This window comes from Neopsephotus bourkii, unplaced genomic scaffold, assembly GCF_033783945.1.
Source record: "Neopsephotus bourkii isolate Nb327-2 ecotype Australia unplaced genomic scaffold, CSIRO-AGI_Nbou_v1 NB_1615, whole genome shotgun sequence".
Lineage (NCBI taxonomy): Eukaryota > Metazoa > Chordata > Aves > Psittaciformes > Psittacidae > Neopsephotus > Neopsephotus bourkii.
In genome coordinates, this window is record NW_026902090.1 from 1,751,633 (window position 1) to 1,778,115 (window position 26,483).

General features: G+C 62.5%; 4 protein-coding genes across 9 annotated transcripts in view; 1 reads left to right on the forward strand and 3 right to left on the reverse strand.

Moving 5' to 3' along the window:
- Window positions 1–4: 4 nt before the first annotated feature.
- On the reverse strand, window positions 5–7,201 carry LZTS2 (leucine zipper tumor suppressor 2). Its single transcript, XM_061372387.1, has 7 exons — window positions 7,104–7,201; window positions 6,274–6,418; window positions 4,587–4,655; window positions 3,139–3,606; window positions 2,301–2,816; window positions 1,574–1,843; window positions 5–1,490 (listed from the first exon to the last, which is right to left on the reverse strand). Exons 1-7 carry the CDS (start codon window positions 7,199–7,201, stop codon window positions 810–812), a joined length of 2,247 nt encoding a protein of 748 aa, XP_061228371.1. The 3' UTR covers window positions 5–809.
- Window positions 7,202–7,770: 569 nt separating this feature from the next.
- On the reverse strand, window positions 7,771–12,255 carry TWNK (twinkle mtDNA helicase). The gene is made up of 5 exons (XM_061372567.1): window positions 10,885–12,255; window positions 10,165–10,405; window positions 9,480–9,584; window positions 9,070–9,211; window positions 7,771–8,453 (listed from the first exon to the last, which is right to left on the reverse strand). Exons 1-5 carry the CDS (start codon window positions 12,134–12,136, stop codon window positions 8,178–8,180), a joined length of 2,016 nt encoding a protein of 671 aa, XP_061228551.1. The 5' UTR covers window positions 12,137–12,255; the 3' UTR covers window positions 7,771–8,177.
- A 34-nt stretch (window positions 12,256–12,289) lies between these two features.
- Window positions 12,290–14,154, forward strand: MRPL43 (mitochondrial ribosomal protein L43). The gene is made up of 3 exons (XM_061372565.1): window positions 12,290–12,471; window positions 13,191–13,297; window positions 13,927–14,154. The coding sequence occupies exons 1-3, from the start codon at window positions 12,341–12,343 to the stop codon at window positions 14,139–14,141; spliced, it is 453 nt and encodes a 150-aa protein (XP_061228549.1). The 5' UTR covers window positions 12,290–12,340; the 3' UTR covers window positions 14,142–14,154.
- A 49-nt stretch (window positions 14,155–14,203) lies between these two features.
- Window positions 14,204–26,483, reverse strand: part of SEMA4G (semaphorin 4G) — a 28,522-nt gene continuing 16,242 nt past the window's right edge. For 2 of the 6 annotated variants that reach the window (XM_061372556.1, XM_061372557.1), the window contains exons 2-17: window positions 22,247–22,475; window positions 21,111–21,259; window positions 20,568–20,630; window positions 20,395–20,493; window positions 19,175–19,268; window positions 18,828–18,941; window positions 18,468–18,634; window positions 18,172–18,341; window positions 17,869–18,013; window positions 17,569–17,791; window positions 17,369–17,484; window positions 16,917–17,068; window positions 16,662–16,723; window positions 15,326–16,579; window positions 15,070–15,187; window positions 14,204–14,988 (exon numbers count right to left, since the gene is read on the reverse strand). In XM_061372556.1, coding sequence (XP_061228540.1) covers window positions 15,720–16,579; window positions 16,662–16,723; window positions 16,917–17,068; window positions 17,369–17,484; window positions 17,569–17,791; window positions 17,869–18,013; window positions 18,172–18,341; window positions 18,468–18,634; window positions 18,828–18,941; window positions 19,175–19,268; window positions 20,395–20,493; window positions 20,568–20,630; window positions 21,111–21,259; window positions 22,247–22,406 — 2,574 coding nt within the window. In that variant the 5' untranslated portion in view covers window positions 22,407–22,475 and the 3' untranslated portion in view covers window positions 14,204–14,988; window positions 15,070–15,187; window positions 15,326–15,719. Of the gene's footprint in view, window positions 14,989–15,069; window positions 15,188–15,325; window positions 16,580–16,661; window positions 16,724–16,916; window positions 17,069–17,368; window positions 17,485–17,568; window positions 17,792–17,868; window positions 18,014–18,171; window positions 18,342–18,467; window positions 18,635–18,827; window positions 18,942–19,174; window positions 19,269–20,394; window positions 20,494–20,567; window positions 20,631–21,110; window positions 21,260–22,246; window positions 22,476–25,029; window positions 25,047–25,242; window positions 26,302–26,483 lie in introns of those variants that run through there. The other 4 variants (XM_061372559.1, XM_061372554.1, XM_061372558.1 and 1 more) reach the window with 4 other exon arrangements.

Sequence of the window (26,483 nt, forward strand, 5' to 3'; positions counted from 1 at the left end):
CACCCCCCTGGAGCAGGGGGCGACCAAGCCAGAGCTGGGCACAGCCAGGCTTTTCCTTTGGTTTGACCCTGCTGGGTCCCCCACCTCTGCCCACCCTGGCACTGTGCCCCTCTCCCTGGCAAGCTGGGCATCACAGGGGCATGGGCCCAGCTTATTCTGGGGGGAGGAGGAACAGGGGGATGCTGGGGGTGAGGGTATGGGAAAGGCACTGAGGGCAAGGTTCCCTGTGGCAGGGGTGATGAGGGCACAGACAGGTGGGGTGTGAGCTAGGAGAGGGTGATATGTTTTGGTAGGGCCTATAAAAATAGAGTTATTTCAAATGGCACAGAAATGAATCCCCTGACACACACACACACACGGGAGGTGAGGGGGAGGCTGGCATGGGCAGGGATGGGGCACACACCATCTCCTCTGGAAGTGGCTGGATGGCAGTGCTAGTAGGGATGAGAGGGAGGGAACAAGTCAGCCCTCCCTCTGCCCAAGGTGACCCTGGCTGAAGCCAGCGCTGCTAATCCCTGTGCACTAAGAGGATCAGCATGAAACAGCTCTGGATGGCCCCAGTGCCAGGACTCGGCACCCACCTGGTTTCACATCTCACGAGCACCCCCTCAATGCAGTGGGTGCCAACCCACCCTCACCCCAACACCTCCATGCAGGAAGGGGGCAGCTCCTTCAGTCCCCTCTGCCCCCTCCCAGTACCAGCAGTCTCTGCAGAGCCAGAGGGAGAGCAGGGATCACCCAAGCTCCTCAAATCCCAGGAGCTGGAGCCCCCTCACCCCTCCGAGCACGGGGTGAGGGCAGGCAGTGTCTCAAATCTCTGTGGCCGTGATCTCCTCAAAGGGTGGGTCAGGGCCAGGAGGGTCACAGTGCTCAGGTGGGGGTTCTTCCCCCTGGAGCCGGAGATGCTGGAGCCGCTGCTCGAGCCGCCGGTTGCGGCGGTACATCTGGATGTAGCTGTACTGCAGCTGCTTCTGGTAGCGGATAACCCGCTCCTTCTCACCCTGCCATGTACCGCGCTCCTGCTCGAAGGCATCCCGCTGCTCCTGCCCGCGCCTCCGCTCCAGGGCCACCTCTGCCCGCAGCCGCTCCAGCTGCTGCCGCAGCCCCGTGCTGCCCCAGGGCTCCTCACCAGGCTGGGGACACCCCTCAGCGGGCGGTGGGCACCCCTCGCCGGGTGGAGGGCACCTCGCGTGGGCAGCTTCCCGCAGCCCCGCCAGCTCCTGCTCCAGCCGCCCGGCTTTGGCGCGGAAGAGGTCGGCCTCGCTCTTGCGGCGCTGCAGTTCGTTGGCGCACACCTCCAGCTCCAGCGCCTTGAGGCGGGCGGCCTCCTGCAGCCCCTGCGCCCGCCGCTCGCCAGCCTGCAGCTGCGCCCGCGCCTCCCGCAGCTGCGCCCGCAGCCCCAGCAGCTCCGTGCCGCGCTGAGCCAGCTCCGCCTGCGCCTCCTTCAGCTGCTGCTTCAGCAGGGAGATCTCCCCTGACTTCTGGCACACCTGCAGGGGGACAACGGGGCTCAGGTGCCGGCTGGGACCCCCACGCCCGCACCCCTGGCTTGCCCGGCTGTGAGGCAGCTCACCTCCCACTTGGTCTCCTCCAGCCGGGGTGCCAGCTCGGTGCGCTCGCGCTGGAAGGATGCGCAGCGGCGCTCCAGCAGCTCCCGCTCCTGCAGCAGCTGGGCCAAGTCCTCCTGCAGCTGCTTCTTCTCCTGCTGCAGCTGCAGCACCTGGAGCTGCAGGACCTGCTGTCCCCGCTGCGCCGCCTGGGCCGCCTGCCGCGCCTGGGCCGCACAGCGCTGCCGGAGACCCTCCAGCTCCTGCTCACAGCGCCGCTGCTTCTCCTCATACACCTGGGGGGGGACATGGGACACATGCACAACATTCAGCTTCCGCCTGCTGCAGGATGGGCACCCCACTCCATACAGCGCATGCCCCCAAATGGAGGAGGGGTACAGGAAAGGTGCAATGTGGTGATGCCCCCCACTTCAGGCTCTCCCACATCCCTCTTGCATGCTGGCTCCCCCATGTCAGCACCCCCAGAATCTATAGGGCTCCTCCAGCTCCACCACAAGCAGGGAGAAGCTGCAGGTCTCGGGCACATTCAAAAAGGGCACCCCAAGATGAGGCATCCCAGTCTGTACAACTGATCCCCAACAACCCAGGGACTACATAAGACTACCCACCATTAGGGAAAAGCCACCAACACACAGAAAAAAGCATCCTCATATAAGGGTCTGGAGAGGGTTCCCAAAGGGTGTCCCTGCCTTCCACCCGAGGGAGGAGGCCAGGGGGACACCAGAGGCATACCTGGCAGATGGCCACCTCATTCTCATCCAGGCTGTCACGCAGGAGCTGCAGCTCGGCCTCCCTCTCCCGCAGCTTGTCCTCCAGCTCCCGCACCAGCATGGCCTCCTCGCCGGGCAGGGGCGAGCGCCCGCAGGAGCCGCTCTCGGAGGAGGGCCGGCCCCGGCCGCTCAGCGAGCCCGTGCTCTTGCTGGAGGATGAGCGCCCGCTGTCCGAGTTGGAGGGGCGGCAGCCCCCCGCCGGGTCAGGGGGACCATGGGGGGTGGGTGGCAGGGCTCCCACCTCGGGGTGCTGGCTGCAGCCCGTGCTGTAGGTGGGCAGGCTGGAGAGGGAGTTGCGCCCCGAGTCCGAGAGGGTGCTGGCACGGCAGCTCAGGGAGCCGGGCTTCTCGGCACCCAGCAAGTGGGTGAGGCTCACCTGGCTCTCTGAGAGCCCAGGGCGCACCACTGTCTGCGCGCTCCGGAGCTTGGGCACCACCGGCTTGAAGGCCATGGGGCGGATCAGGGTCTTCTCCACGTTCTGCCAAGGAAGAGGGGAAGAGTGAGGGGGGGCTGGGGAGGACCCATCACTCTCCCATGGGGGGGCCACGATGCCTTCCCACCTCAGACAAGGACCAGCTGCTGTCTGCTCCATCCCCCCTTCATGGGGTACCCAGGTGGGCTCCCACTCACACAACCCTTACGCGAAAGAAGGAACATCATGGGCATGGGACCACCACCTGCCCAGGGACACCAAATAGGTAGCAACACGGCCCCAGTTAGCCGACAGTCCCAGTGTGGCATAGGGAGCGAAGCCAAGATCCTGCGCACACCCACCCACCCCGCTGCTCCCCCCTTCCTACCTCCTCCAGCTTGCCAGAGACAGGGACAAGCTTAGGGGGGGGCCCCCGGAGGTGACCACTTGGGGCTTGATCATCGCGGGGCTCATCCGAGTCACTGCAGGGGCTGGTGGGAGACGGGACGTCGAGCCAGTCACCGCAGAAGCCTCCATTGGCATAGGCATGGGTGACACCAGGTACGGCCGGGTGGGACTCCTCGGGAGATGGGGGGTCCCGCTGGGTGGCCCGGAGCAGTCCCTCCTGCTTGCGGAAGGAGGCGGTGGGGGGGTCCCCGTCGCCGGGCTGGCTGGCACGGTCATGACGGGGCCGGCCGGGCAGGAGGCTGCCGACGCTGCCCATGGTGGCAGGGGGTGAATGGGCAGCAGCACGGAGCTGTGCAGCCCCCTCAGCGACGGCCTCGAGGGGCACTGGCAGCGTCTGCACGATGGCCATGACGGGGGGAGCCCCGGCGGGCAGGGGCACACGGGCAGCCTGCAGGCAAGGGAGAAGAGGGCATCAGAGCTGTGGGCACTGCTGGACATGCCCCACTGGCTACCACTGTCCCCAGTCCCATGGCTGCAGGCTGACCCAAGGAGGGGCTGGCCGAAGGAGGTGCCAAATGAACCAGAATAAAACCAGGATTAGCCCGGGAGGGTGGCAGCAGCACCCCCCCAAGCTGGGCTCAGCACCCCAGTGGAGCATCCTGGGGCTGTGGGGTGCTGGTGGCACCCTGGCGCAGTGGCATGTGGTCCTGCCCCCGCCATGCCCTGGTATGACCCTGCTGCAGGAAGTGTGCCAGGGCTGGAGGCAAATCCCAAGAGGCCCACAGAGAGCCAGCTCCTGGGCAGCCTGCCCGCCTGCCCCACGGCACTGCCTGCCCCACAGCCCCCACAGAGAGTGGGGGGCAGCAACACACACTCGGGACAGCCACTTCCCTGCCCCACAGCCCCCACCTCCCTGTCAGTGACCCCACTGTAGGTGACCCCCACACTCAACCATCCACAGTGGGGTGCAGGGTCCCCCAGAAAGGGCCACTTAGGGGGCAGCTTCCAGGCTGATGGGTGCTTCAGGATGCAACACAAGGCTCTTTCCCAGCCCCAGTGCATGGGTGTCCCCTGTTCCCACCCCACACACTCCCCTCCAGCTGGAGGGGGCTCTGCCAGTGCCCCCATACCCCAACCCAGGCCATACGCCTGCGTGACGGGCGCCAGCCTATGGGCCGGATCCATCCCCTGCTGCCTCATCGCATCTCGCACATGGCTGCGGCTGGCACCGGGTGCAGGCGGGGGGGGCACTGCCCGCAGAGCTGTCACCTGAAATCAATCCTCCTGCCAGTGCCCGGCATGGGGGCGACAACGGTCGAGAGGCAGGCGAGGCAGAGCTCCCCCCGCCACCAGCACCGCTACCAGAGCGGCATGCCCATGACACCCCAGGGTGGGAAGGGGGGTGACCCCCACCACGGCTCCGCTCACCTCGCCAGCCGCTGCCCATCCGTCCGGTCCACTTGGGCCCCCACACCACGAACACAGCTCTACCGGCTGCTGAAGCGGGAAGGAGCAAGAGGAGGGGGTCAGGGTGCTGAACGGCAGCGGAGGTCCCTGCGCCCCACGCAGCCCCCCACCCGGAAGGAACAGGGGGAGCAGTGCCAGCGTGGCACGGAGGGTGGCAGGGGAGCCTGGCAGTGGGTGCGCTGCTCCAAGCACCCAGGGATTGCTGTGGACACCCCGGGAGGGGCGGTGGGGACCACAGCCCTCAGCATGGACCTGCCGCTGCCGGAGGGGGACAGGGAGCCCCCAGAGGGACACCTCGGGGGGACAGACGGAGCCGCAGCCAGCGATGTGCGCAGCACCGCATCCCAGCGAGACTGCCCCGGGACGTGCGGGTCAGGGCACCCCTAGGGACACCGGGGGGGACACCGCCACCGCCGGGGCCCCGCGCTGGGCGGCGGGGGGAAGGGATCCCGTTTTCTCCTTCCCGCAATCCCCCCCGGCCCGCAGACAGGGTCCCAGCGCCGCCCGAGAGGGAGGTGGCAAGGGGCCTGGAGGAGGGGGGGGGAGCAGCTCAGCCGGCAGCGCCCTGCAAAACATCCTCCAGCCACCCAGTAAAACCAGTCAGCAACTGGGGCGGCGTCACAGCCAGCTGCTCCGGCCGGAGCGCCGCGGAGCCGCATCCCACCGTTCCGACCCCGGAACGGCAAAGCGAGACTCGGCCCCTGCTCGGCCAGACCCGCACCCAGAGCTGATGGGTGTTCCGGGGGCTCCCGGGCCTCGCTGGCACCGCAGGACCCCCCACACCCCCCCCCGCAGGGTAGGAAGGATCGGCCCCTCATCCCTCCCCATACGCACCCGGTACCTGTGGGGTCGGAATCCTCCCTATGCGTAGCTGTGCCCCCCACCATCCCGAGGCACCCTGGGTGGTGCTGGCCCCCGTGACCACCCCATACCCCCCCCTTGCCCTCCCACCCACCACACTGCCCCTTATAGCCCCACAACACCCAGCCTGCCCAGCTCCACAGCACCTATAAGTGTTCCATGGCATCCCAGGGCCCCACTGCCCCACAGCTCCCCACAAGTGTCCTACAACATGCCTAAAGTTCCCCATGACACCCCCAAAGTGTCCTACGGAGCCCAGGGGCCTGTACAGCCCCACAACACCCCCAAAGTGCTTCACAGACAGCCTGGGTTTCTGCTGCCCCACAGCTCCCCCAAATGCCCCTAAAACATCTTCAAAGTGTCCCGCAGAGCCTCAGGGCCTCTGCTGCCCCACAGCTCCCTTTAAGTGCCTTTAAAGCATCCCTGAAGTGTTCCAAAGCACCCCCAAATTGCCCCACGGCACCCCTGGGCCTGCACTGCCCCACAGCTTCCCCAGAGTGCCCCTAAAGCACCTCAAAAGTGCCTCACGACTCCCTAAACTGCCCCATAGAGCCCTCAGCCTCTGCATCTCCAAAGCACCCCCAAAATACCCCTGAAACACCCCAAACCGCCCCACAGCCGCCGCTGCTCCCAGGACCCCCCTCAAAGCGGCCCCCCCCAAACCCCCAACCCTCGGCTGCTCCCCCAGAGCGCCCCCCAACCTTCTCCTCCGAGGTGCCCCCAGGGGTCCCCGCGCCCCGGCGGCCCCCTGGGACCTCCCCGGCCCGGCCCCAGTCCCCGCACTCACCGCGGCCCCGCTGCCGCTCTCCCGCGCCGCGCCGCGCCCCGCCACCCCGCCCCCGCCACAAGCCCCGCCCCCAGGCGTGCCCCCGCCCCTCGTTAGGCCACGCCCATCCCACGAAGCCACTCCCCCTCGCAGGAAGGGGTGGGGGCTGTGGGGGGGCACGCACCGGTCACCCTTAGCCCCATCCACTCCGGGTGATTCCCAAGCTGGCGGGGGGACACAGGACACACACGGGGCTTGCCCCCTTTTTTGCACCAGCCGAGCCCCCCCCCCCCTCCCAGGGGGTCTCCACCCCCAAACCTACAGGATGAAGGTTGTGCCGGATACGGCCCCCCCAAATTACTCCGGGAGCTCAGCAGCCTGCCAAGGGGCAGGAAGGTTCTGCCTCGCCTGACAGCCCCCCCCCCCCCCCATCCCTCCCCGGTGAGATGTGTTACTGCCACCCCCCAACACTCTGAGAGCCCCAAACTGGGGGGAAAGGGAGACAGAACAACCCATCAACCCACCTGCAGCCCGGGGAGCTGCAGGTACCCCCTGCCACCTCCCCTGGGTCGGGGATCACACAGGGTCTGCCCCCCCCAGGCTCAGCTCCATCACCCCCTCTCAATCCCAGGGAGGGATGGGGGTCTCAGGGTTTCCCGCTGCCCCACTTCCACCCCACAGCTCCATGACAGCAAGACATCAGGGAGCCAGGGGGGACTGAGGGGGTACAGAACACCCAGCCCCGGGGGCCTGGCTCCCACTGCCACCCCCCCCCCCTTACCTCTTCTTCCCTGGTACCCTCCTCTGCCATCACCCTCAGCCTCCCCTGCCGGTATGGGGGGGGGCCTCACATCTGCACCGACAGCACCCACGGGTGCTCTCGGGAGAGCCGGTGCACCCCGGAAACCCGGGGCTGGGTGTGTACCTCCCGCACACCCCAGCCCCTCATTATGGCTCACGTTAAAACTATGCCCAGTGCGCAGGTTGGCGGTAACTGTGTGCCAGGGCAGGATGCTCTGCACAGCGGGGACAGCCTCTGCGGTACCCCCCAGCCCCAGGGTCCCCCAGTCACAGGGACAGCAGCACATCACCCTTATGCTTTATTAAAACTATAAAGAACTGAAAGGGATTAGACCAAGATCTGGCCGAGGACTTGTCCTACCACAGGTAGGTCACAGTATTTGCTGCACAGAGCCCGAGGCCACGGGGATGGCCACCCCCTAGCCCAGCAGAGTGAGGCAGGGCTGCTCCTCCTGAGGTTTTACTGCTGGTGATGTCCCTGGAGAAAGGAGCTGGTGAAGACTCTGAGCAAGAAAGGGGCTAGGTTGTGGGCAGAGCTCAGCAATGCCTGCCACCAGTCAAGAGTGATACCCTGGGGGTCCAGCTCCCACCATGTCCTATGGACAGCAACAGCCATTCACAACCTCCCACACTTCCATCTACCACTTTCCTCTTGCTGGCTCCAACACACAGCATCCATCCCAGAGACCCCAGTCTGTGACAGGGGATTCAGCCATCTGCAGGCCCCTGCACAGTCCCCCCCAGTCAGTGACAGTCATGATTTCAGCTCCGTTATACCCACAATTTAACGACCTGTCCCAGGTCTGGAGACCCCCCTCCACACTGCCCGTGCTGCCTCCACTCCCCACCACGCTCCCAACACTCAGCACCAGTACAGCACAGCCAGCATTTGCCATTGCACCCTTGCCTGGCTGCTCTTCTCTGGGATGAGCCCAACCTTCCCTTCTTGGTGGCCCCACATCTCAGACACCACGGTGGTGGCCAACAGGCTTGTTCTTGCAGGAGAAAGGGCCACAGCAGTGTGTGGCTGCTGCTCCCTTGGGAGGGGGGCTGGTGTACCCCAGCCCCACGCTCCTAGCACCAGTCCTCATTCCTTCTGACAGGCTGAGGAAGACCTGATGGGCTCATGGCTTCTTAGAGGCTCCTGAGCTTCCCCCTGGAGCCTTCTTGGCTGAAGGAGCCTTTGCAGCTAAAGGCGCCTTCTCCTTCTCCTCCTTCACCTTATTCACCTTGGCCTTGCTTTTGCTGGAGAAGGTGAGCGAGGTCTTGCTGAACTCCAGGGGGAAGACACCCACGTCCCCATCGAAGCGGTTCTTGGACACCTGCATGTAGCGCTTCCCTGGCCCTGACACCAGCTTACGGTCCTGCAGGATGAGGACGTTGTCAGCCTCCTGACTGGCCTGCGGGAAGGAAAATGACTCCAGGAGGATGCTGGGGATGCATCCAGAGGCAGGGGTTCCTCTGAGCCCTGGTACGGGGCATCCCAGGCCATGGCAACTCCAGCACTTCCCCGACACCAACCCCTCATCTACCCCAGGGCCACCTCAGTGACCTGCTGGGCACACAGGCTTGAGCAGCATGCCCTGGGAAACAAGGGAGCACTGTGCACATTCACAGAGGACCTCCTGCCCACAGCTGCGGGGCCACTCAGCATCCCAGCAGAGACTGGGCCACTTAGAGCTCATCCCTCCACCCTCCCTGGCTCCTTCTTTAATTACCTTCTCCTACATCCCACTCATATTCAATGAGCATTAATTAACTGCACGTAAAGCCCCATCAGCACTTTAGCTGGCAAAGGATTTGCTCTCTGCCTGCATCTCCCTGGCCAAACTGGGACTCAGCACATCCACAGCAAGTGACAGGAATCCTGGGGACATTCTGCCCCACACGACACTGGTTCCCCAGTGATGATCCATGTGCTGGTGGGAGCAGGGGACAGCTGCCCAATGTATCCCAGCCCCACTTGGGAACACACTGTGCCTGAGGGACAGGAAAGGCCACCCCAGCCCAGCTCACCTTGGCAGAGCCAAAGATGGAAGCTGTCTGCAGCTCCTTCTCATCATCCTCCTTGCGGGGATGGATGACCAGTGTGATGTGACAGTTATTGTCCGTGGCAAACTTGCGGAAGGCACCAACGATGTAGTCCTGTGCAGTGAGCCTGCCATGGCAGTGAGAACGGGGTCAGGGGCTCACTCTCCATGAGGCTCTTGGGCCCATGTGGGAAAAGGGATGGGACATGACAGGGATCATGGCTAACCAGCTCATGCTTTCCCCACCTCCTCCTCTGCAGGGCATTGATTGCCCTACAAGGAAACGGGGCTGCCAGACAGGACTAAAGCGAACAGCCCCTGTCGTGGCACACAGCAGGGCCAGCTCCAGCAATGACAGTGGCAGAGGAAGGAGGGGGCAGCTTGGAGAAGGGCTACCTGTCCACAGTGAGCTCATGTCCCATCATGAACTGGAGGTTGTCGACGACCACATGGGTGATGTCGTACATGTAGACAGCGTGTTGCATGGTGTCAATCACAGCCCTGGGTAGAGGGAGACTGACATCAGCGGAGGCAGGGATGGGGATGCTGAGCCACGCATGGGGACGTGGAGAGGCTGAGCTGTCTCCTGGCACATCCCACCTCCACATTCCCTCCGCTGCAGGACAAGCACAAGCCTCATTCCCGTGCCTCACCCCACAGGTGAGGGCAGCAGGATCAGGAGAACCCAGCCCCTACCCACCACCCTGTGATCCCCTCCAGCCCACAGGGGATGTGTGCAGGTGCCACAGCACCTGGTGAATAGAAGCAGCCAGAGGTGCCTGTCTTGCTCCTCAGCAAACAGCAGTGCTGCCAGTGAGCAGGGTGTATGGGGGACACATCCTGCCACGGGCAGAGAGGCTGATTTCAGAGCAGCCACCCAGCACAGGAACAGGTCCTCTCCCTTCACCCCCATCCCAGAAGAAGGCTGAGAGTCCCCACATGCCAGCCCTGGGACTAGAACAGCAGCAACATGCCTCCTGCTAGCCCCAAACCTGCAGAGGAAGAGCCCCAGCTCCCCAAGGCCCCACAGCACACACTCTGAGGGATAAGTGCTACTGGGGATGAAGGTGTGGGATCATACTTGATGTTCTGTTGGCCATGGAAAGTCATGAAGTAGAGCGGGAGGTCCTCAAAGCGATCGGCCCACTCATCATACAGCTCCAGCTTGTCATCCAGGCGCTGGGTGGCAAACTGCGTCAGCATGATTTTGGCCAGGCGGATGTTGCTGATCTCAAAGCTGCCCCACAGCGTGCACACCCCCTGCATGCACAGGTCCAGTGCATACTCACTGATAAAGGTTGTCTTCCCGCTGCCCGTCGGGCCTGGTGCAAGGACAATGACAGGAGGAGTTACCTAGGGGAAATTACCTGACCCATCCTGAACATGTAGGGGGGCTGTTCAGAGGTGGAAGTGCCGGGGAGTCGGATAAGAGCAACCCATCCACAGCACTCCCACCATATACAAGCAGCATCTCCTGCTTGGCTGCATCTCTGAACACACACAGGTTGCCTCCAGCAGCCAGCGGGTCCCTGTGGGGTGTGGGGAAGGGCTGGCATAGGAAGGGCTCAGAGAAGAGGTGGCAGCTGGAAGCAGGGGTGAGGGACACCCCAGGATTTCCTGTGCTGCCTCGGGCAGTAAGCCCATCACCACACTGGTGCATTCAGCCCCACTGCACCCAGGACGGACTCAGCCAAAGCCACAAGCAGAAAGGGACCTGAAAGATTTGCAGGGCATCACCCCCAAGAGGTGAAGCACCCAAGAGCCTCCTGCTCTCCCCATCCAGCAGCAGTTTGCCCATCACCTGTGAAGACAGTGAGCTCCCCTCTGCGGTGCCCTTTGAGGAGCTTGTTGAGCTCGGGAAAGCGCACCCACTTGACGCCAGCCACCTGCTCGCTGTTGGCCAGCTCCCCAAACACCTCCTCACGCAGCTGCCGGAAGGACACGATGGATTTGTGGCTGGCGGGCAGGGCGGCACGCAGGATCTTGGTGAGGTTCAGGCCCTGGTTCAGAGCCTCCAAGGGCCGCGGCTGCAGGTTGCCGGGGCGCACCAGGGAGCAGCGCTTGAGGCTCAGCTTGCGGGCAAAGAGCTTGGCGGCTTCCCAGGAGCGCAGGTCCTCACCCAGCCACAGTGTGATGCGCTTGAACTGCTCCAGGTAGGGGAGGAGGGCGGGGGGCAGGCAGGTGGACCCCCGCGGCAGGGCCAGGCTGGCCACCCCCGTGGCTTGGTGCAGGGCTAGGGCATCCAGCTCCCACCCCGTTAACACCAGCTCTGTGTCTCGGCTGCTGATCAAGGGCAGACCAAAGAGATTGTGATAGGAATCGAAGCGGGGTAAAGTATCTTCCGCATAAACTATCGCATCCCCCTTCTTCTCCGCCCTCAGAAGCTTCAGGCCTTTTAGGGTGGCATCACGGGGACTAAACCAAGGGAAGACAAGGGACTTGGAAGTCCTCAGATAACGCACCCCAAAGCGTTTCAGGGTGGCATCCGTTACCTCGTTGATACCGAACATGGCCTTGGTCTCCTTGGTCTCATCCTTATCCAACAGATCAGAGAGCGGCAGCGCCCGCTCCCAGATGCAGCGGGCAGCCTCACGAGCCTGCCACATGCCCTCCTCTGCCTCCTTTGAGCCGTCGGGGGGAGCATCGCGGTGCTGCAGCTCCACGTTGGCCTGGAAGTCCTGCCAGGTGCCCTCGGCCAGGGTGGCCGTGCACAGGAAGCTGCCCGTGGTCTTGTCAATGAAAAGCGTGTAAGGGGCGCTGGCGGCCGGCGGCTGCTCCTCCCGGCCGGCGGTGAAGAAGCTGGGGGTGTGCAGGCAGCTGTACCCGTCGCGGAAAGGGATGCCCTGGGCGCGCAGGTACTGCCGGATCTCGGTGATGGTGACGCAGGGCACGGGCCCCTCGGGCGAAGGCAGCACGTCCTTCTTGTAGCGCCGCTGGGTGAGGCGGCCCGGCACGCCGGGGCTCAGGGAGGCTCCCTTGCTCCTCGCCCCGCAGCACAGCAGCGGCAGGAGGCGGCCGGCGGCTCTGCAGGGCCGCAGGGGCACCACCGCCATCCTGCCCGTCGCGGGCGGCTGCCGATCCGCATCGGCCGCTGCCCCACGGACCCCTCCCGGTTCCCTCCCGGTTCGGGCACCGCTCACGCCGCCCCCCCCACGTGGAGCTCCGCGCCAGCCGCGCTCAGCGCGCCACTTCCCGAAGGGCCGGATACGGATGTGCTCCGCTCCCGGCGCAGTTCCGGTTCCCGGGGAAGAGGCGCCATGACGGCCCGCGGGTCACCCAGCCGGTTCCTCACGTCCGTCCTGCACAACGGCGTGGGCCGCTACGTGCGGCAGCTCCAGCGCCTCCAGCTCCTCTTCAGCCCCACCGCGGCCGATGCCCGCGGCGCCAGGTACCGCCCCGGAGCCCCGGGGGTGGGAGGGGGGGTGTAGTGAGAAGGAGAGGAAGAGGGAGGCTCGGTGACCCCTGATCTCTGACCTTGGGGGGGGGTGGCTGGTGAGACGGGTGGTAACAGCCTGCATGGGTGTGTGTAATACAGAGCTGATGGTGGTAATAACAATGGTGAGGGAAATAACAAGGGAAGAGAATACAGCCGCTCACCACCCGCAGACCGATACCCAAAGCCCGACCCCAACAGCGATCCAGCCCTTCCGGGTGACTGCCCCCAAGTTTATATAGTCGGCATGACAGTGGTATGGAGTAATATACCATAACTATTCCTCTGGGTAGTTTGGGTCAGGTGTCCTGTGTCTGCTTCCTCCCGGCCTCCCGTGCCCCTCCTCACTGGCAGACCATGAGACTGGTAAGTCCTTGATCAGAGTAACCATTACTGAACAACAACTAAAACATGGGTGTCATCACCGTTGTTCTCAGACTAAAGCCAAACCACAGCACTCCACCAGCTACAAAGAAGGAGAAAACCACTGAAAACCATTACAGCTGAAGCCAGGGCAGCAGGGAGAGAGAGGGTGCTGCTGAGCTCTGACCCACAGAGGTGGGGGGCACTGCTGCCCCTCAGCACAGAGGCAGGCTGGTGGTGATCTCTGCCCTTCACCACGGGTGGGGGCTGCAGTGAGCTCTGACCGCACCAGACCCCCTCTCCCCCCACAGGCAGTTCGTGGAGGAGGTGGCACTGGACTTTGCGCGGCAGCACCCCGATGTCGTCCTCTACGTCAGGCCCTGCTCCAACCCCACCCCGGTGCTGGTGGCTGAGTACTGTGAGTGCAGTTGGAAATAGGGGGATGTGGGGCAGGATGATGGGGTCCCTCCCACCCTGGTGCTCCCCCACCTCTGCCCTGCTGCGGACAGCACTGGGGATGGCTGCTCTGTGGGGCAGGGGAACAGCAGCCACCCCCCAGGAGGAGTGTTGGGGAGGAAGGAGGGGCCTGTTCCAGTGGAGGACCACGAGGATGCTCAGAAGTCTGGAGCATCTCTTATGAGGAGGGACTGCAGGAGCTGGGCCTGCTCAGTCTAGATAAGAGAAGGCTGAGAGGAGATCTCATGAATGCATATAAATACCTCAAAAGCAGGTGCCAGGGGGATGGTGCCAGCCTCTTTTCAGTGTGCCCAGTGACAGGATGAGGGACAATGGCCATAAACTAAAACACAGGAAGTTCACCTCTTCATGAGGAAGAACTTCTTTATGCTGAAGGCAGCAGAGCACTGAACAGGCTGCCCAGGGGGGCTGTGGAGTCTCCCTCTCTGGAGCCATTCAAAACCCGCCTGGATGGGTTCCTGTGTAAGCTGCTCTGGGTGGTCCTGCTGTGGCAGGGGGGTTGGACTGGGTGATCTCCAGAGGTCCCTTCCAACCCTAATGATTCTGTGCTCCCTTCCTGCTCTGCCACAGTGAATGGGACAGTGCGAGAGGAGCTCATCACCAGCAAGACAAGTGAAGAGATCCTGCAGCTGGCCACCAAGCTGGCCGGCCAGTCCGGCCTGGACATCATCCGCATCCGCAAGCCCTTCCACACCGACAACCCCAGCATCCAGGGCCAGTGGCACCCCCTCACCAACAAACCCTCCATCCTCACTGTGCGGGGCCCACGGCTCCAGGCCCAATAAAGCCTCAGCCCCACACCCTGTGCCTCTGCATCCGCCTCTCCTGCCCACAGAGAAAACATCACTTCTAGACAGAGCCGTGTTTATTGCCAGGGGGCACATGGGGCTGTGCATGAGGGGTGCCAGACACGGAGAGTGATGCCCCTCCTTGCAGAGGGTGGGTGCTTGGGGGTTGCTTGGTCCCACCTTGCAGCAACACCAAGGGTTGGGGCAGGATGGGGGAATGCAGGTGTTTGGCTCTTGACTTTTTCCACTGCACCTCACCCTGCTGGGGCAGGGGGGCCTGGGCTCCAGCCTGCTGGGGACGCCAAGGGCTGCCACCCTGTTCCTGTCCCCCTGCTGGGCTGAGCTCCAGGTGATGTCCTGATCCTGGAAGTGCCAGCAAGGAACACAGAAGGGAGGTCAGGCACCTCAACAAGTCTCTCCCTTCACAGTTTCTCCAGTGTCACAGACCTGTCCCCACAACGGGACATGCTTTTGTCACTCCAGTTCCACAGGTTCCCCCAGGAGGTGGCAGGAGAGGTAGTTGGGGGGATTTAGGGACAGTGGCTGCCCCTTGAAAGTGCCATGAAGGGCAGGAGGCCCCAGTGGGAGACGCGTTGTCCAGGACTCCTTGCTCTGTGAGGATGTTTCCCTTCCCACATGTTCCGTGGTGGACAGGGCTGTGCCTGAACCCCAGTTCTCCAGCAGCACCACGCAGGAGGGCAGAAACGTGGGGCCGCAGAGGCACTGCAGACGCTGTGGGGAATGTTGGTGCTGCAGTAAGTCCCCTGCTACACCGCAGGCCGTGGCTGCCAGTCCTGCTGCCAGTGTGTCCTGCTGCTGCACCCTGCTCTTCCTCCGCAGCGCCCTGGGGAGAGAGGGCAGAGCACTGTCAGGGTCAGAGGTCCCAGAGGAGCTGCCTCCCCCAGTCACCCAGCCCTGTGTTTACCTGTATCCTCCTCACAGCAGGCACACATCGCTCCACCAGCTGCTCCAGGACATTCTGGACATCAGCTTCCTCACCCAGCTCCAACACTCACTGAACTGTCCTCTTCCTGGAGCCATCCCTGGAGGCAGATGTGGGAGAGCGGGCAGGGGCTGGCAGCCACCAGGGCCACCCCCAACAGTGTGACTTGTGTCCACAGCCCCTCTCCTGTGAGCAGGAAGCTGAGGAGCCCCCAGCCCCGCTCCTGCTCCTCACCCACCTCTCAGCAGCCAAGGGACACCCAGCAGGGCAGGCCAAGTCCATGCGTCCACAACAGCATCTCTCCCTCACACCTGGACAGACGGACAGACAGAAACTCTCCCTCCCCCCAGGGTCCACCTTCAGCCAGGTGCCAGCTCCTGCCTCCAGCTTGTGGCCACCGTCAGTGGGTTTTTATACATAAATAGAGCTCCAAATTTAAATAGATTCTTTGTTTTTTCTGTATAGCGAGTCTCAAAAGTCAGAGAAAAGCCACAGGAATGGCCAAGCCCAGGCCTGGCCTGGCTGTGCCATCCAGGAGGTAGTTTTGCCTGAGTCTTGTAACACTGCTGGCAAGGGGTGGGAGAAGGGGCTGGAGGGGAGGAGGGTCCCGCTGGCAGGACCCCTCCCAGCCCCTACACGGAGCTCTCGTCCAGCTTCTCCACCAGCTGCGTGTGTTTCCGCTTCTCCAGGATCTTGCTGAGCTCCTCGGTGAAGGATGCGCTGTAGAGCGGCGAGACCAGCGGCTCCTCCTGCTGCTGCAGCAGCATGTAGCTGTTGCCATTCATCTTGCGGAGCACGTTGGGCAGAGACCCCACGCCGTTGGTGAGCTCGGCCGGCAGCGGCGGCGGCAACGGGGGCACAGCAGCCGGCAGCTCCTTTACCGGGGATGTGGCAGCCGTGGGTGCCTCCCCAGGGATGATGCGCAGGCAGCCATCAGGGTAGGCGAGCTCTTCCTCCTCCTCCTCTTCCCGGTGGCCCTTGCGCAGGCAGTTGGCTGAGACGGTCTGCAGCTCCACGCTGGCCGGCCGTGGATCCCCCAGCACGTACTTGCCTTTGCGCTTCTCCAGGCAGGACACATAGAGGAGGACGGTGCTGAGCACAGCGCACAGCACCACCAAGGCGACGATGGCGGAGACATAAGCCACCTTCATGTCGCTGGCTGCTTGGCTGATAGCATGAGGCCGTGAGGCAGCCGTGGGGCTGCGGGGCAGCTCGGGCAGCACGGTGAGGCTGTAAGCAGCCAGCAGCGTCCGGAGACCGCGCTCCTCGCCGTAGCAGCGGTACTCGCCGCTGTGCTGCGGCAGCGTGTCTGTCATCAGCAGCCCATCCACCCCGATGCGCAGCCGGTCCTGCCCTGCGTCCAGCGCCTCGCTGCCGTTCAGCAGCCACACGGCTCGTGCCAGGTTGGAGCGCTGGTCACAGGGCAGCAGCACGTCGTCCCCCTGCAGCACCGTCCGGTTCTTCCATGGCAGAGAGCCTGTGGGGACAAGCACTGCCTTGCACCATTCCCAGTCACCCTAAGGGATGCCAGACACCAGCATCCCCTGTGGTCGCAAGGGGCTGCACAGACTCACCCCTCCCAGAGCTGCTCCGGCATCCCTCGTTGCCACTCTGAATGTCCTGCACCAGCCCTACCCTGCAAGACACCAGGGCTTCAGCCATACAGCCCTGACTGAGCCCACCCTTATGGGGTCACAGCCACCTGGCGGATGCCAGATCCTTAAGGTGGCATTGGGGTGACTGTGCCACGGGGTAATGTGCAACAGCATGGGATGGGGCAGGTGGAAGGCTCACGGGGACCTCACTGGGGACGGGCAGCCTGTCCCTACCTGTCTGTGGTGGCAGTGGCACAGCAGGACCTGCCATCCCAGGCGCAGTAGGGGTCCCGGGCGAGGATGCAGTCATAGCAGGAGGTGTACCTACTGCAGGAGGCCAGGGGCACCTGCAGGATCCCAGTGGCTCCCCCCACGTACAGGCTCCTCTGGGGAAAAAGGGCTGGCTCAGCACCGACCTGGCATGGTGCGACTGGGCTATGGGGTGCCCCATGCTGCCCAGAGATCCAGCTCTCCCTTGGTGCGGTGCATGCGGGAGGGACCCCAGCTCCAGTCAGTGCTGAATGGCTGCAGCTGGAGGCCAGACTGCTCCCTTTCCTTAGGCTCTGGCATGTATCCCAAGCTGGGGTGACCCACGAGTCATGTCCCCCGCATTCCACAAACAGCCCAAAGGCTGCAGCACAAACATGCCCCATATGTGGTGTCCCCCCGCTTCTTCCACCCCTCACCTGGGCATGGGAGATCACCAGGCTCTCCACAGGCTGCGGGTCCCTAAACACCTGCACCTCCTCCACGATGTGGATGCCGGAGCTCACCACCACAGCCTTGTGGATCCAGCCGTCCCCTGGAGAGCAGAGCAGGGGGTCAGGAAGGAGTGTGGGGTGTGCTCCCTGCCTGCAGAGACCCCATGAACTCATCCCGTGCTCACCCGTCCCCATGAAGAGCACATCATAGGAGCGACCATCAAGGGCCCGCACCCTGTCCACGGCCAGCCGGCTGTACACCACGCTCTTCTTCACCAGCAGCGGCTCCCCGCCAGCCGGCTTCACCTCCTCAAACATGAGTGGGTGCAGCTTCACAAAGTCCAGGACACTGTTGGGCAGGTCCTGCGAGGAGTTGTAGCCCTTCCTGCGGGAGTGGTCCGTGATGCACTGCCCAGGGGAGACGGGGGTCAGGAGAGGATGCAGCTGCCCTGTGTTCCCCCATCTCCACACCCGCAAGCACTCACGGAGCCAGGTCGGGGCTCAGGCACCGCACCGTCGTAGCGGGACCACTTGCGAGCCGAGTCCTGGTACTCCATGTAGGGGCCCTCGAAGGCACGCTGCACTGCTGAGATGCTGTAGCGGCACACGGCAGAAGCCTCCATGGTCCTCCTGGGGGATAAAACCCCACCTGAGCCCAGGCAGATATAGGGGTGCTCCCCACCACTGCACCCCCAGGTGCTCAGCACCAGCCTGCGTGTCCCCTTGAGCATCTCTGGTCTCCCCCCATGACTTTTAACTCTAGCTGCTTTGGCTGCTGCCCTGCTCACCACTGCGCCGAAAGCGTGAAGGCGGCATAGAAAACGGTGCTGGCCCAGCTGCCTCCATCCAGGCTGCAGACGCTGCGCAGCACCTCATAGTAGGGGATGTAGCAGACCAGGCGTGCCTTCATGAAGGATGTCCACTTGCGCTGCAGGATCTTCTTTCCCCCCACATCGCTCTGGGAGGGTGCAGGGAGCATTTCTGCACAGGCTGATCGGGGGGTGCATGTCCCTCTGCCCATGCCTCGCTTTCCCCCAAGCCTCTGTCCCAGTGCTTGCCTCCCCGTGGCTGGGGACATACCTACCTTGCAGACACGGGCCACTCGGGCTACTCGGGCCACCTGGCTCTTGTCGAAGAAGGATGTGGTCTCCTCGCCTGCCCACTCCGTGAAGAAGTAGTAGATTTTGTCATCGTCACCCACAGGGCTGTCCTTGCTCTCCCGGACCAGCACTGAGGCCACGAACTCAGCATCTGGGGAGCACAGAGAGAAAGCTGGAGGCTGGGGACCCACCACGGGATGGAGGATTGCTCCCTGACTCAGTTTCTTCATGGCAAACCATACAGGACCCCAGGGGTACCCCCACTCCTGGTCCACGCTCCCCAAGGCAATGCACAATATCCCACAGCCCATGACACTGGCCCCAGGGGACCATAGCGGTCTCACCGTTCAGCCAGTGCAGGGGGGATTCCTCTGTTTTCAGCGGCCGCTGGTGCAGGTTCCTCCGGATGTCAGGGAGGCTCCGAAACTCGTAGCGTGTGGCCGTGTACAGTCCACCATCTGGGCAGGGCAGGCACCATCAGCATGGTGCTGCTCCCCAGGGATAGCCCCAAAAGCCACCAGCATCCCCATGCTCCAAGTGGCAAAGGAGGAGGAGGACCAAGGCCTGACTGGCTAAGGCCCTTGCATACAGAGCCCACCCAGCTGGGGAACCCCATGGGGGCACTGGGGATGGGGCGAGGATCAGTGGCATCCCACATGTCCCCACCAGCCCTGGCAAAGGTGCTGCTTACCCACGATGAGGCCAGTGTAGCCACGAGCAGGGTCGTAGGGGCACTTCTCCTTGCCCTCCTCGAAGTGTGATGGCAATGTAAATCTGTTGGCATCCTTGAGGGGGACAGGGGACTGGGTTACATGGGAGGCGACAGACCCGCCTCGCCTGCCAGCCCCTAGCTCTCTGCTGCTAGTGGGGACAAAGCAATGCCCATGTCCTTGTCCAGGCAAGACAAACCCTCCCTGCGCCCTCTAGCTGGTCGGAAACCACATGGACAGCCAGAGCCCACAGCCAAGAGCAGGGCAGAGGGCTCAGAAGGAGCCCCAGTGCCCCACGTTGGCATCGTGTGGGCACCAGGCAGGATTTGGCTAGTGCAACCCACGTTCCCAGGCTGTGCCTGGCCAGCAGACGCTGTCCAGCCGGGCTGGCTCCCCTGGGGGATGTCCCTGTCATGGCAGGAGTTATTTTCTTTGGGGTTTGTAGTTCAAAGCGTGTCAAATAATGACCGGGCCCTTCCAGCTCAGCGGCTGCTCCGCCTGACTCCCAGGGCGTGCGACAGCCAAACCGGACCGGTGACACGGGTGTGGGAATGGGCACGGCTCCCCCGGGATGCCCTGGCCGTGCTGCGGACATGGTCCCAGGAGGCCCCTTTGGTCAGGGAGGGAGGTGGGCAAAGGGCAGCTGAGTCCCCAAGGAGCCACCACATAGGGGTGAAAGTCCCACTGCTGGGAACGTGGCTGCCCCAGGCCTCTGCTCTGCATCACAGCCACACGGGGACCCCTGGCCTGGCCTGGGAAATCCCTAGGGATGGGCTGCTGAGACAACCCTGCCACCATCACCCCTCCTGCCATCGCCACCCTTCCAGGCATGCTTGCCACTGGCCACCAGCCAGACTGCAGCCACTGATTTGGGAAGGGACCCTCCAACAGCAGGGGCTGGGGACCAGCTCCAGTGATGGCACATCCCACCCCACTGGTCTCACTGAGCCCACATGCCCCCCCTCCCGTCACCGATCCACCTCCAGCCATCTTGCTATGGGGTCTGAGTCTAACCCCAGTGCTGGGGGGGACGACTGTGGGTGTCTGCATCACGGTGCTGCATCCCCAAATCTACCCACCCCAGCCTGGGGGTCAGAAAGGGAGTTAGGCTGTAGGGGGAGATGGTGGGAGCGTGCAGGGGCTGCACCACGCCAGGGTGACATGGGGACAGGGGACAGCCGTGGGGCTGAGCAGCACTCACAATGGCAGCGCAGAGCGGGTGGAAGGCGTAGGTCCCGCAGGCATAGAGGTGGGTGCTGTTCAGCCTCTGCAGAAACCGCACGTGGTTGAAGCACTCGGTCTGTGTGTGGGGGGGAGGCGTTACAGTCTGGGGAGGCGGCAGCAGCCCCCCCAGCACCCACCCACCGGCTCTACCTTGTTGTTTTTGCCCTTCTGCAGGCAGTCCATCTGCTTCTCTGGGGAGGCTTCCCACTGGATCTGCAATGGGAAGAGGAACTTCCCCCATCACCACATGGTTCCACCATCACTGCAGGCTCCAGCCTCTGCCAGAGCCTTCAGAGGTGCTAAAATCCTCCGCATGAGATGGCATCCCTGCCCACATCCCCAGCCCAGGGTGAGAGTGGTTCTAGACCCTAACCCACAGGAGGAATTTTGGGGTATCCTTCCCAGTGGGAGCAAAGGTGTAATGCATCCCCCCTGCCCTTCGTCCTGATGGGGTGTCCCTGAAACAGGCAGCTCTGAGCCTGGGGGCACCTCCCACCACTGTCCCCACACTGCCTGGCTAGGGAGAAGGTCCAGATGCCCACAGGGGACCTGGGGACAGCACCTCCAGGCAGGACCTGAGGTGGGGAGAGGGAGGATGAGCAGGGACAGGGTGGCCACAATTCGGGCAGGGAGCGGGCAGAGTGGGACGGGAGAGGACGAGCAGCTGATGACGAGTATGGGGGCCAGGCTCACCGTGCGGTGGGAGCCGTCGGCCACGTCGCTGGAGTTGAGGGCGAAGATGGCTCCCCTGGCCCCCACGTAGAGGATGCCGCGGTCATCCTCCAGCAGCAGGGTGCTGTAGTTGAGGGTGCGCGCTCTGAAGCGCCGGACGCCCAACAGCTCTGCAAAGGGAACAGGGGGCTGAGGGGGGGACCCTGGGGCAGGCACGGTGCGAGCCACTGGGAAAAGACAGAACGGAGCTGGGAGCGGGTGGAAAAGGACCACCCGAGGTTACTGGGCTGATGGTGCTGGCTGCCAGTGGTCCAGCATGGGCCTGCAACGCTGTTTGGAGAGCAGTCAGAGGAAGCGAAACCACACCAGCAGTGACCCAGCCCGTTCAAAAGGATGCACAAAACCTGACCCAAAACTGCTGTGCAAGGGGAGGGCTTCTGCAGGCAGGCTGGGTGCTCCCTGCCCACTGAGCCAGAGAAACCATGCAATCTGGGCTGCTGAGAAGTGCCCTGGCCATTGGAACCCCAAGCCAGGAGGCTCAGACCCTCCTGCCACAGTAGGAGAAAGTCCCATGGGGCTTGGGACCCTGGAGGCAGCTGGGGAGGGAATGACCTGTAAAAAAGGAGGCACTGTCTGAAAGGATGAAAGGGCACACCAGTTGCAAATGAACCACTGTCAACTGCTGAGCTGGGCTTCACTAAAGAGGTCAGTGAAGTCATGTGGATGCCCAGGGCACAATGACACTATGGGGCTGGCTGAGGCTGGAGGCCAACAGCCTGGTGGCAATTAGAGAAAGCCATGGAAGGAAGCTCCCTGCTGACTATTTGGGTGTGATGCCCAGCTCAGGACACTCTTCAAGGGCAGCTGGGCAAAGCCAGGGTCTGGCCAAGGCTGGCTCCCTGCACATCCTTGTCCTCCTGAACTGGCTACTGGGGAGATGCCTTTGCATCTCCACTGCTCCATCCCTCAGGGTACATCAACTCCAGGAAGCCAACAATAGAGACCCATGCATTGATTGCTAGAGCCCAGGGGACCCTCTGTTGCCACCCACCATGCCAAGCTTCCCACTCCAGAGGCTGGGGAAGTCTGAATGCAGTCACAATGCAACAAATCCAGTGCCGGCAAGATCTGCACCACCAAGACCCACAGCCCCTTACCCTCAAAGGTGACTGTTGTCCTGGGGGTGGCATCCAGGTCGGTGGCAGAGCGCCGTGATGGGTAGCCTATCACTGCTGTCACCGCCATGAAGAGAGCCGTCAGGAGATGGGCTATGCCTCTGCTCATCTTCCCACTGCCCCGCTGAGGGCAGCTGCCCATCCTGCGGCACAGCCAATCCTTGGGACGCGCTCCCCAGCTCCCTGGGATGGGGATGGCTGCCAAAGCCTCCTGAAACACAGAGCACCAGGTCAGACGCTCCTGCTGCCCCCAGCACCTCACCAGCAATGGGCTGGCTGCACACATGCAAGGATGCTTGACCAGGCATGGACAGCTTCAGGGAAAAGCAAACCCTTGTTTGCCACAGGGGAAACCGAGGCACGGTGCAAGGCATTGAGCCTGCAGGGAGCAGAGCCTGAGCAGAGCCCCTGGCTCAGTGTCCACTCCATGGCAGCCACTTGCTGAGTGCTTGACTGGGTTGCTTGGAGGTTCGTTTTCCTTCCAGTTTGCCCCAGGCTCTTCCCTCCTTCCCTCCCAGCCATCCTCCCCTGAGAGAAGGATACCCTTTGGCACAGACAGCTGATCCCCCACTGCATTTTCACACCCAAAAAGCAGGCACAGTTACCCCCAAAAGCAGAGAGCAGGGCTCAGGGCTGAGCCCCTCTGAAGGTCTCTTTGGCACACTGGGGTACCCCGAGCACTGCTCCCGGCTACAGCAGGAGGGCTCCTGGGGAGCCCAAAGGCTCTGCTCCTCCCTGTAAGCACAGCTGATGGTGAGCAGGATAAGCAGGGATAGAATGGCCACAATTCATGGCTCCTGACATGACTTGTCCCCGCAGTTTTGCCCCTCCTGAAACAAGATTCCTGAGCACAAAAGCAGGGGGAAGGATGCTACAGGCATGCAGCGATGCAAGATAAAGGAAAACCCACACAGGAACCACTTGGCATCTTCATCAAGTCTTTCCAGGTGAGAACGGTTTTTTCTCCCCAGTGTTTATCCATGAGATTTCAGTTCCTCTTTCATCCCAAGCTGCCTTGAAGCTCAGCATCTACCTCAGCTCTCACTTTCATGCATTCAGTTCCTCACAATAACCCTCTGCCTCTCCTGGCTGCATTGAGCAAAGCCACTGGTTCATTTTACCGGCACTAAGGAGGAAGATGCCTGGCTATCTAGAGCAGGAGAGCTCTCCATAAGCAACCAGCACCTACACGTTTGCTTAGTTGTTGGGGGCTTTTTATCTATATAAAGCAAATACCTGGCCCTGTAGAGAAGCTGTCCAAACACGCTTGCTGCAGTTTCCCTGAAGCAAATACCTCACCGGGTCTCAGGCAGAGGGGAGATAAAACCAAAGTGAAACGGAAGTGAAAAGGGCTTTGGGGCTCAAAAGGAGAAGTGAGGAGCTGGCTGTGGGATCCAGCTGCAGTCCTGGATCCTGTGTTAAACGGCTGTTTCCTTTGGGGGAGTTCAGACACAGACCTCACATCTGTATTGGCTGCTGCCCTGGAGCATCCCAGGAATGGGGCAGAGGGGAGATGACTCCCCTGCTGCTCCCTCCTCTCTCACTGCACCCCAGACACCAGCCCAACACAGAGCATCCGTAGAGCACCCAACCCTGGGTGCAGGCAGGGTGCTGCCCACAGGGCTGAGCTCCCTGGCAAACAGAGGACGATGATCCAGAGCACCATCCCATCAGGTAACTTCTGTTCCCAGGACAAGCCCTGTCCAGACCAAGGGTTTGCTAGTAAATGCCTGGCAAGATGATGCAAGGTGAGTGAATGGGGATGGAGGTCAAAGAGAAAGTAGTTGCTTTGATGGCACCATGAGCCAAACCCACCAAGCTATTAGGGCAAAGCAAGTGGTGGGGTAACACGTGGAGCACCAAAGCAACCAAAAGCATTCCAGCCAGCCCCACGCTGACACCTCTCCATACTGCCAGTGGGACTAGGGCCACTCTGCTGCAGGGACCTTCCCCAGGCCTCTGTGTGGGGGCATGAGCAGGAATCATGCACAAGCCACCAAAGCTGCCATACACCTTGCTGGGAAAGCAGAGGGGAGGAGAAACCTCCTTACAACAAGGCAAACAAGGATCTCTAATAAATGAGTAACAGCCCTGCAAGCTGCCTGCACACTGCCCTGCATCCTCGCCTTATCTCCCTGAACAAGCACTGAACTTTGCCTGCTGCTTGGCTCCAGACGGGACAGGGATTGGAGCTGGGAGCATGGCTGGGCAGGGAGGCAGGGATGGTGCTTATCACAGGGCAAGCACCACGATGCCAGCCAGCCCTGGCTAACGTTTAACCAGAGTCAGCATCGAGCCAGCATGGGGGGGGTGAATAAAAACAGTGAATTAAGGTGTGGGGCTGTGCAGGGTTCCCAGGCAGGCAGGGGCAGTGGGGAGCAGCCTCCCCTGCTGCCAGGGCTGGGATCCTCTGTTTTTAATAGGGGAGAAGCTCCACTCATTTCCAAAGGCTCCTTTCCTTGAGATCAGATGTAACTTTGTCCTACAGGACGTTTAATCAGCTCTATGAGCCAGTTAATCTTTTACTTGAAGGGAAGGGCTGCTCTGAGCTTCTCTGCTTGTGTTTTTTATACCTAGGATGGAGGAGAAAGAGCAAGGAGGAACTGAAACCATCCTTGACCCCGCTCAGATCGTCACGCCAGACTGCTGCCGCACCAAACACCCCCAAACCCATCATTCCCCTTGGGAGGGTACAAGTTCAAAGCTCTGGGTGGAAGCGAAGGTCAGGGAGGGAGGTAGAGGAGGTCTCGGTCCGTGGGACCCACTGGTAGGGCTGGCGGCAGGTGGGTTGCTCAAGCCCAGCACTCCCATGGGAAACAGGAAAAAGCCAGGAGGAGAAACACCACAGTTTTCCCTGTGGGAGGTGGGGAAAAGAGGCTGAAAAGCAGCAGCAGCTCCAATGGAACCTGAGGTTTAAGAGAAAAAACACCCAGGAAAGCCCATCCCACCCCAAGTTCCTGATCCCCGTGGCACCTCACCTACTTCCCAGCGCAGGGGGGCCCGACATAGGACCTGCAATCCAGCCCCAAATCCTGCCCTGGCCAGCAACGCTGAAGGAGAAGGGTGGCAGAGGCAGGATCCAGCTGCAGGGCTGACGGCCCCCACGAGGAACCAACCGCTCCGATCTCAATGTGCAACATCCATGGAGGCCGAAGCCCCGCTCCTACCGCCGGCCACCGGTGCTCCTGCGGGATGCAGCCGCGGCTCCCAGTGCTGTCTCCCGCTGGTGGAACGGGTTTGCTGGGCTCGGCGGAGCACGAGGAAAGCAGTGCGGCAGCAGAGGCAGGCAGGCGTGCGTGAGCGTGCAGGGGAGCGAGTGAGCCCCGGTCAGGTCTGACTGGGTTTACTGGGTCACGGCGGAAGCTGTGTGAGCATGACTGTGCCGGCCCCAGCCTCCCACCAGCAGCCAGGCTCAGGGCACAGCACAGCACAGCACAGCACAGCACACCCAACCCAGCCGGCCCAGGCGGCACCTCCTTCAAATCCCCACGACCAGCGTCTCTGGAGCCTTTTGATGAGTGAACTTCCCAGCGGCAGCTCCCAACAACCTGGATCCGGCCAAAGCTGCCGCACCCCTCAGCAGCCGCTGCGCCGGGAGCTTCTGCTGCGCATGGTGGCCCCTTCCTGCTGCCCCGTGGTCCTCAAAGCCATAAGGCAGGGAGCCCTGGGAGCCAGAGCCGCTGCATGCTGCAGTGCGGGGAAGCTGCGCTGTCAGTGGGGCTGGCAAACATGGAGGGACCTCAGCCAGGATCTTACAGGCTTCCCATGGCTGTTTCCTTGGCAGCACGGCCAAAAATGATGCTGGTTGTTTAATTTAAAGGGGAAAAAATGGAAATGCTGGGTGGGAGCTGCCCTTCTCTGGCTCACCCCCAGCATCCACCCTGCATGGCAGAACAGAGAGCTGCAGAGTGGGATGGGACACTTCCCCATCCCGCTACTCCAGGGACAGCTTGTGGTTGCTCCACAAGGCTCTAGTAAAGCCCGAGCAGGCTCCTGGACCTTTCTCCCCTCCTCATGGGTTGCCCCCACCTCGGCATCACGCACCCCTACCAGCAAGCACTGCTGGCTTCCCAGTGGATCTCCTCCAGGTTACGGAGATGCAAAACAGCCTCAAGAGAACTCCTGGTAGGACTGCGCAGGGAGACAGGGTTTACATTTACACCTTGCTTTATCACAACAGCCCAGCCCAAGCACTCCAAACCCTGTGCAGCCAATTCAG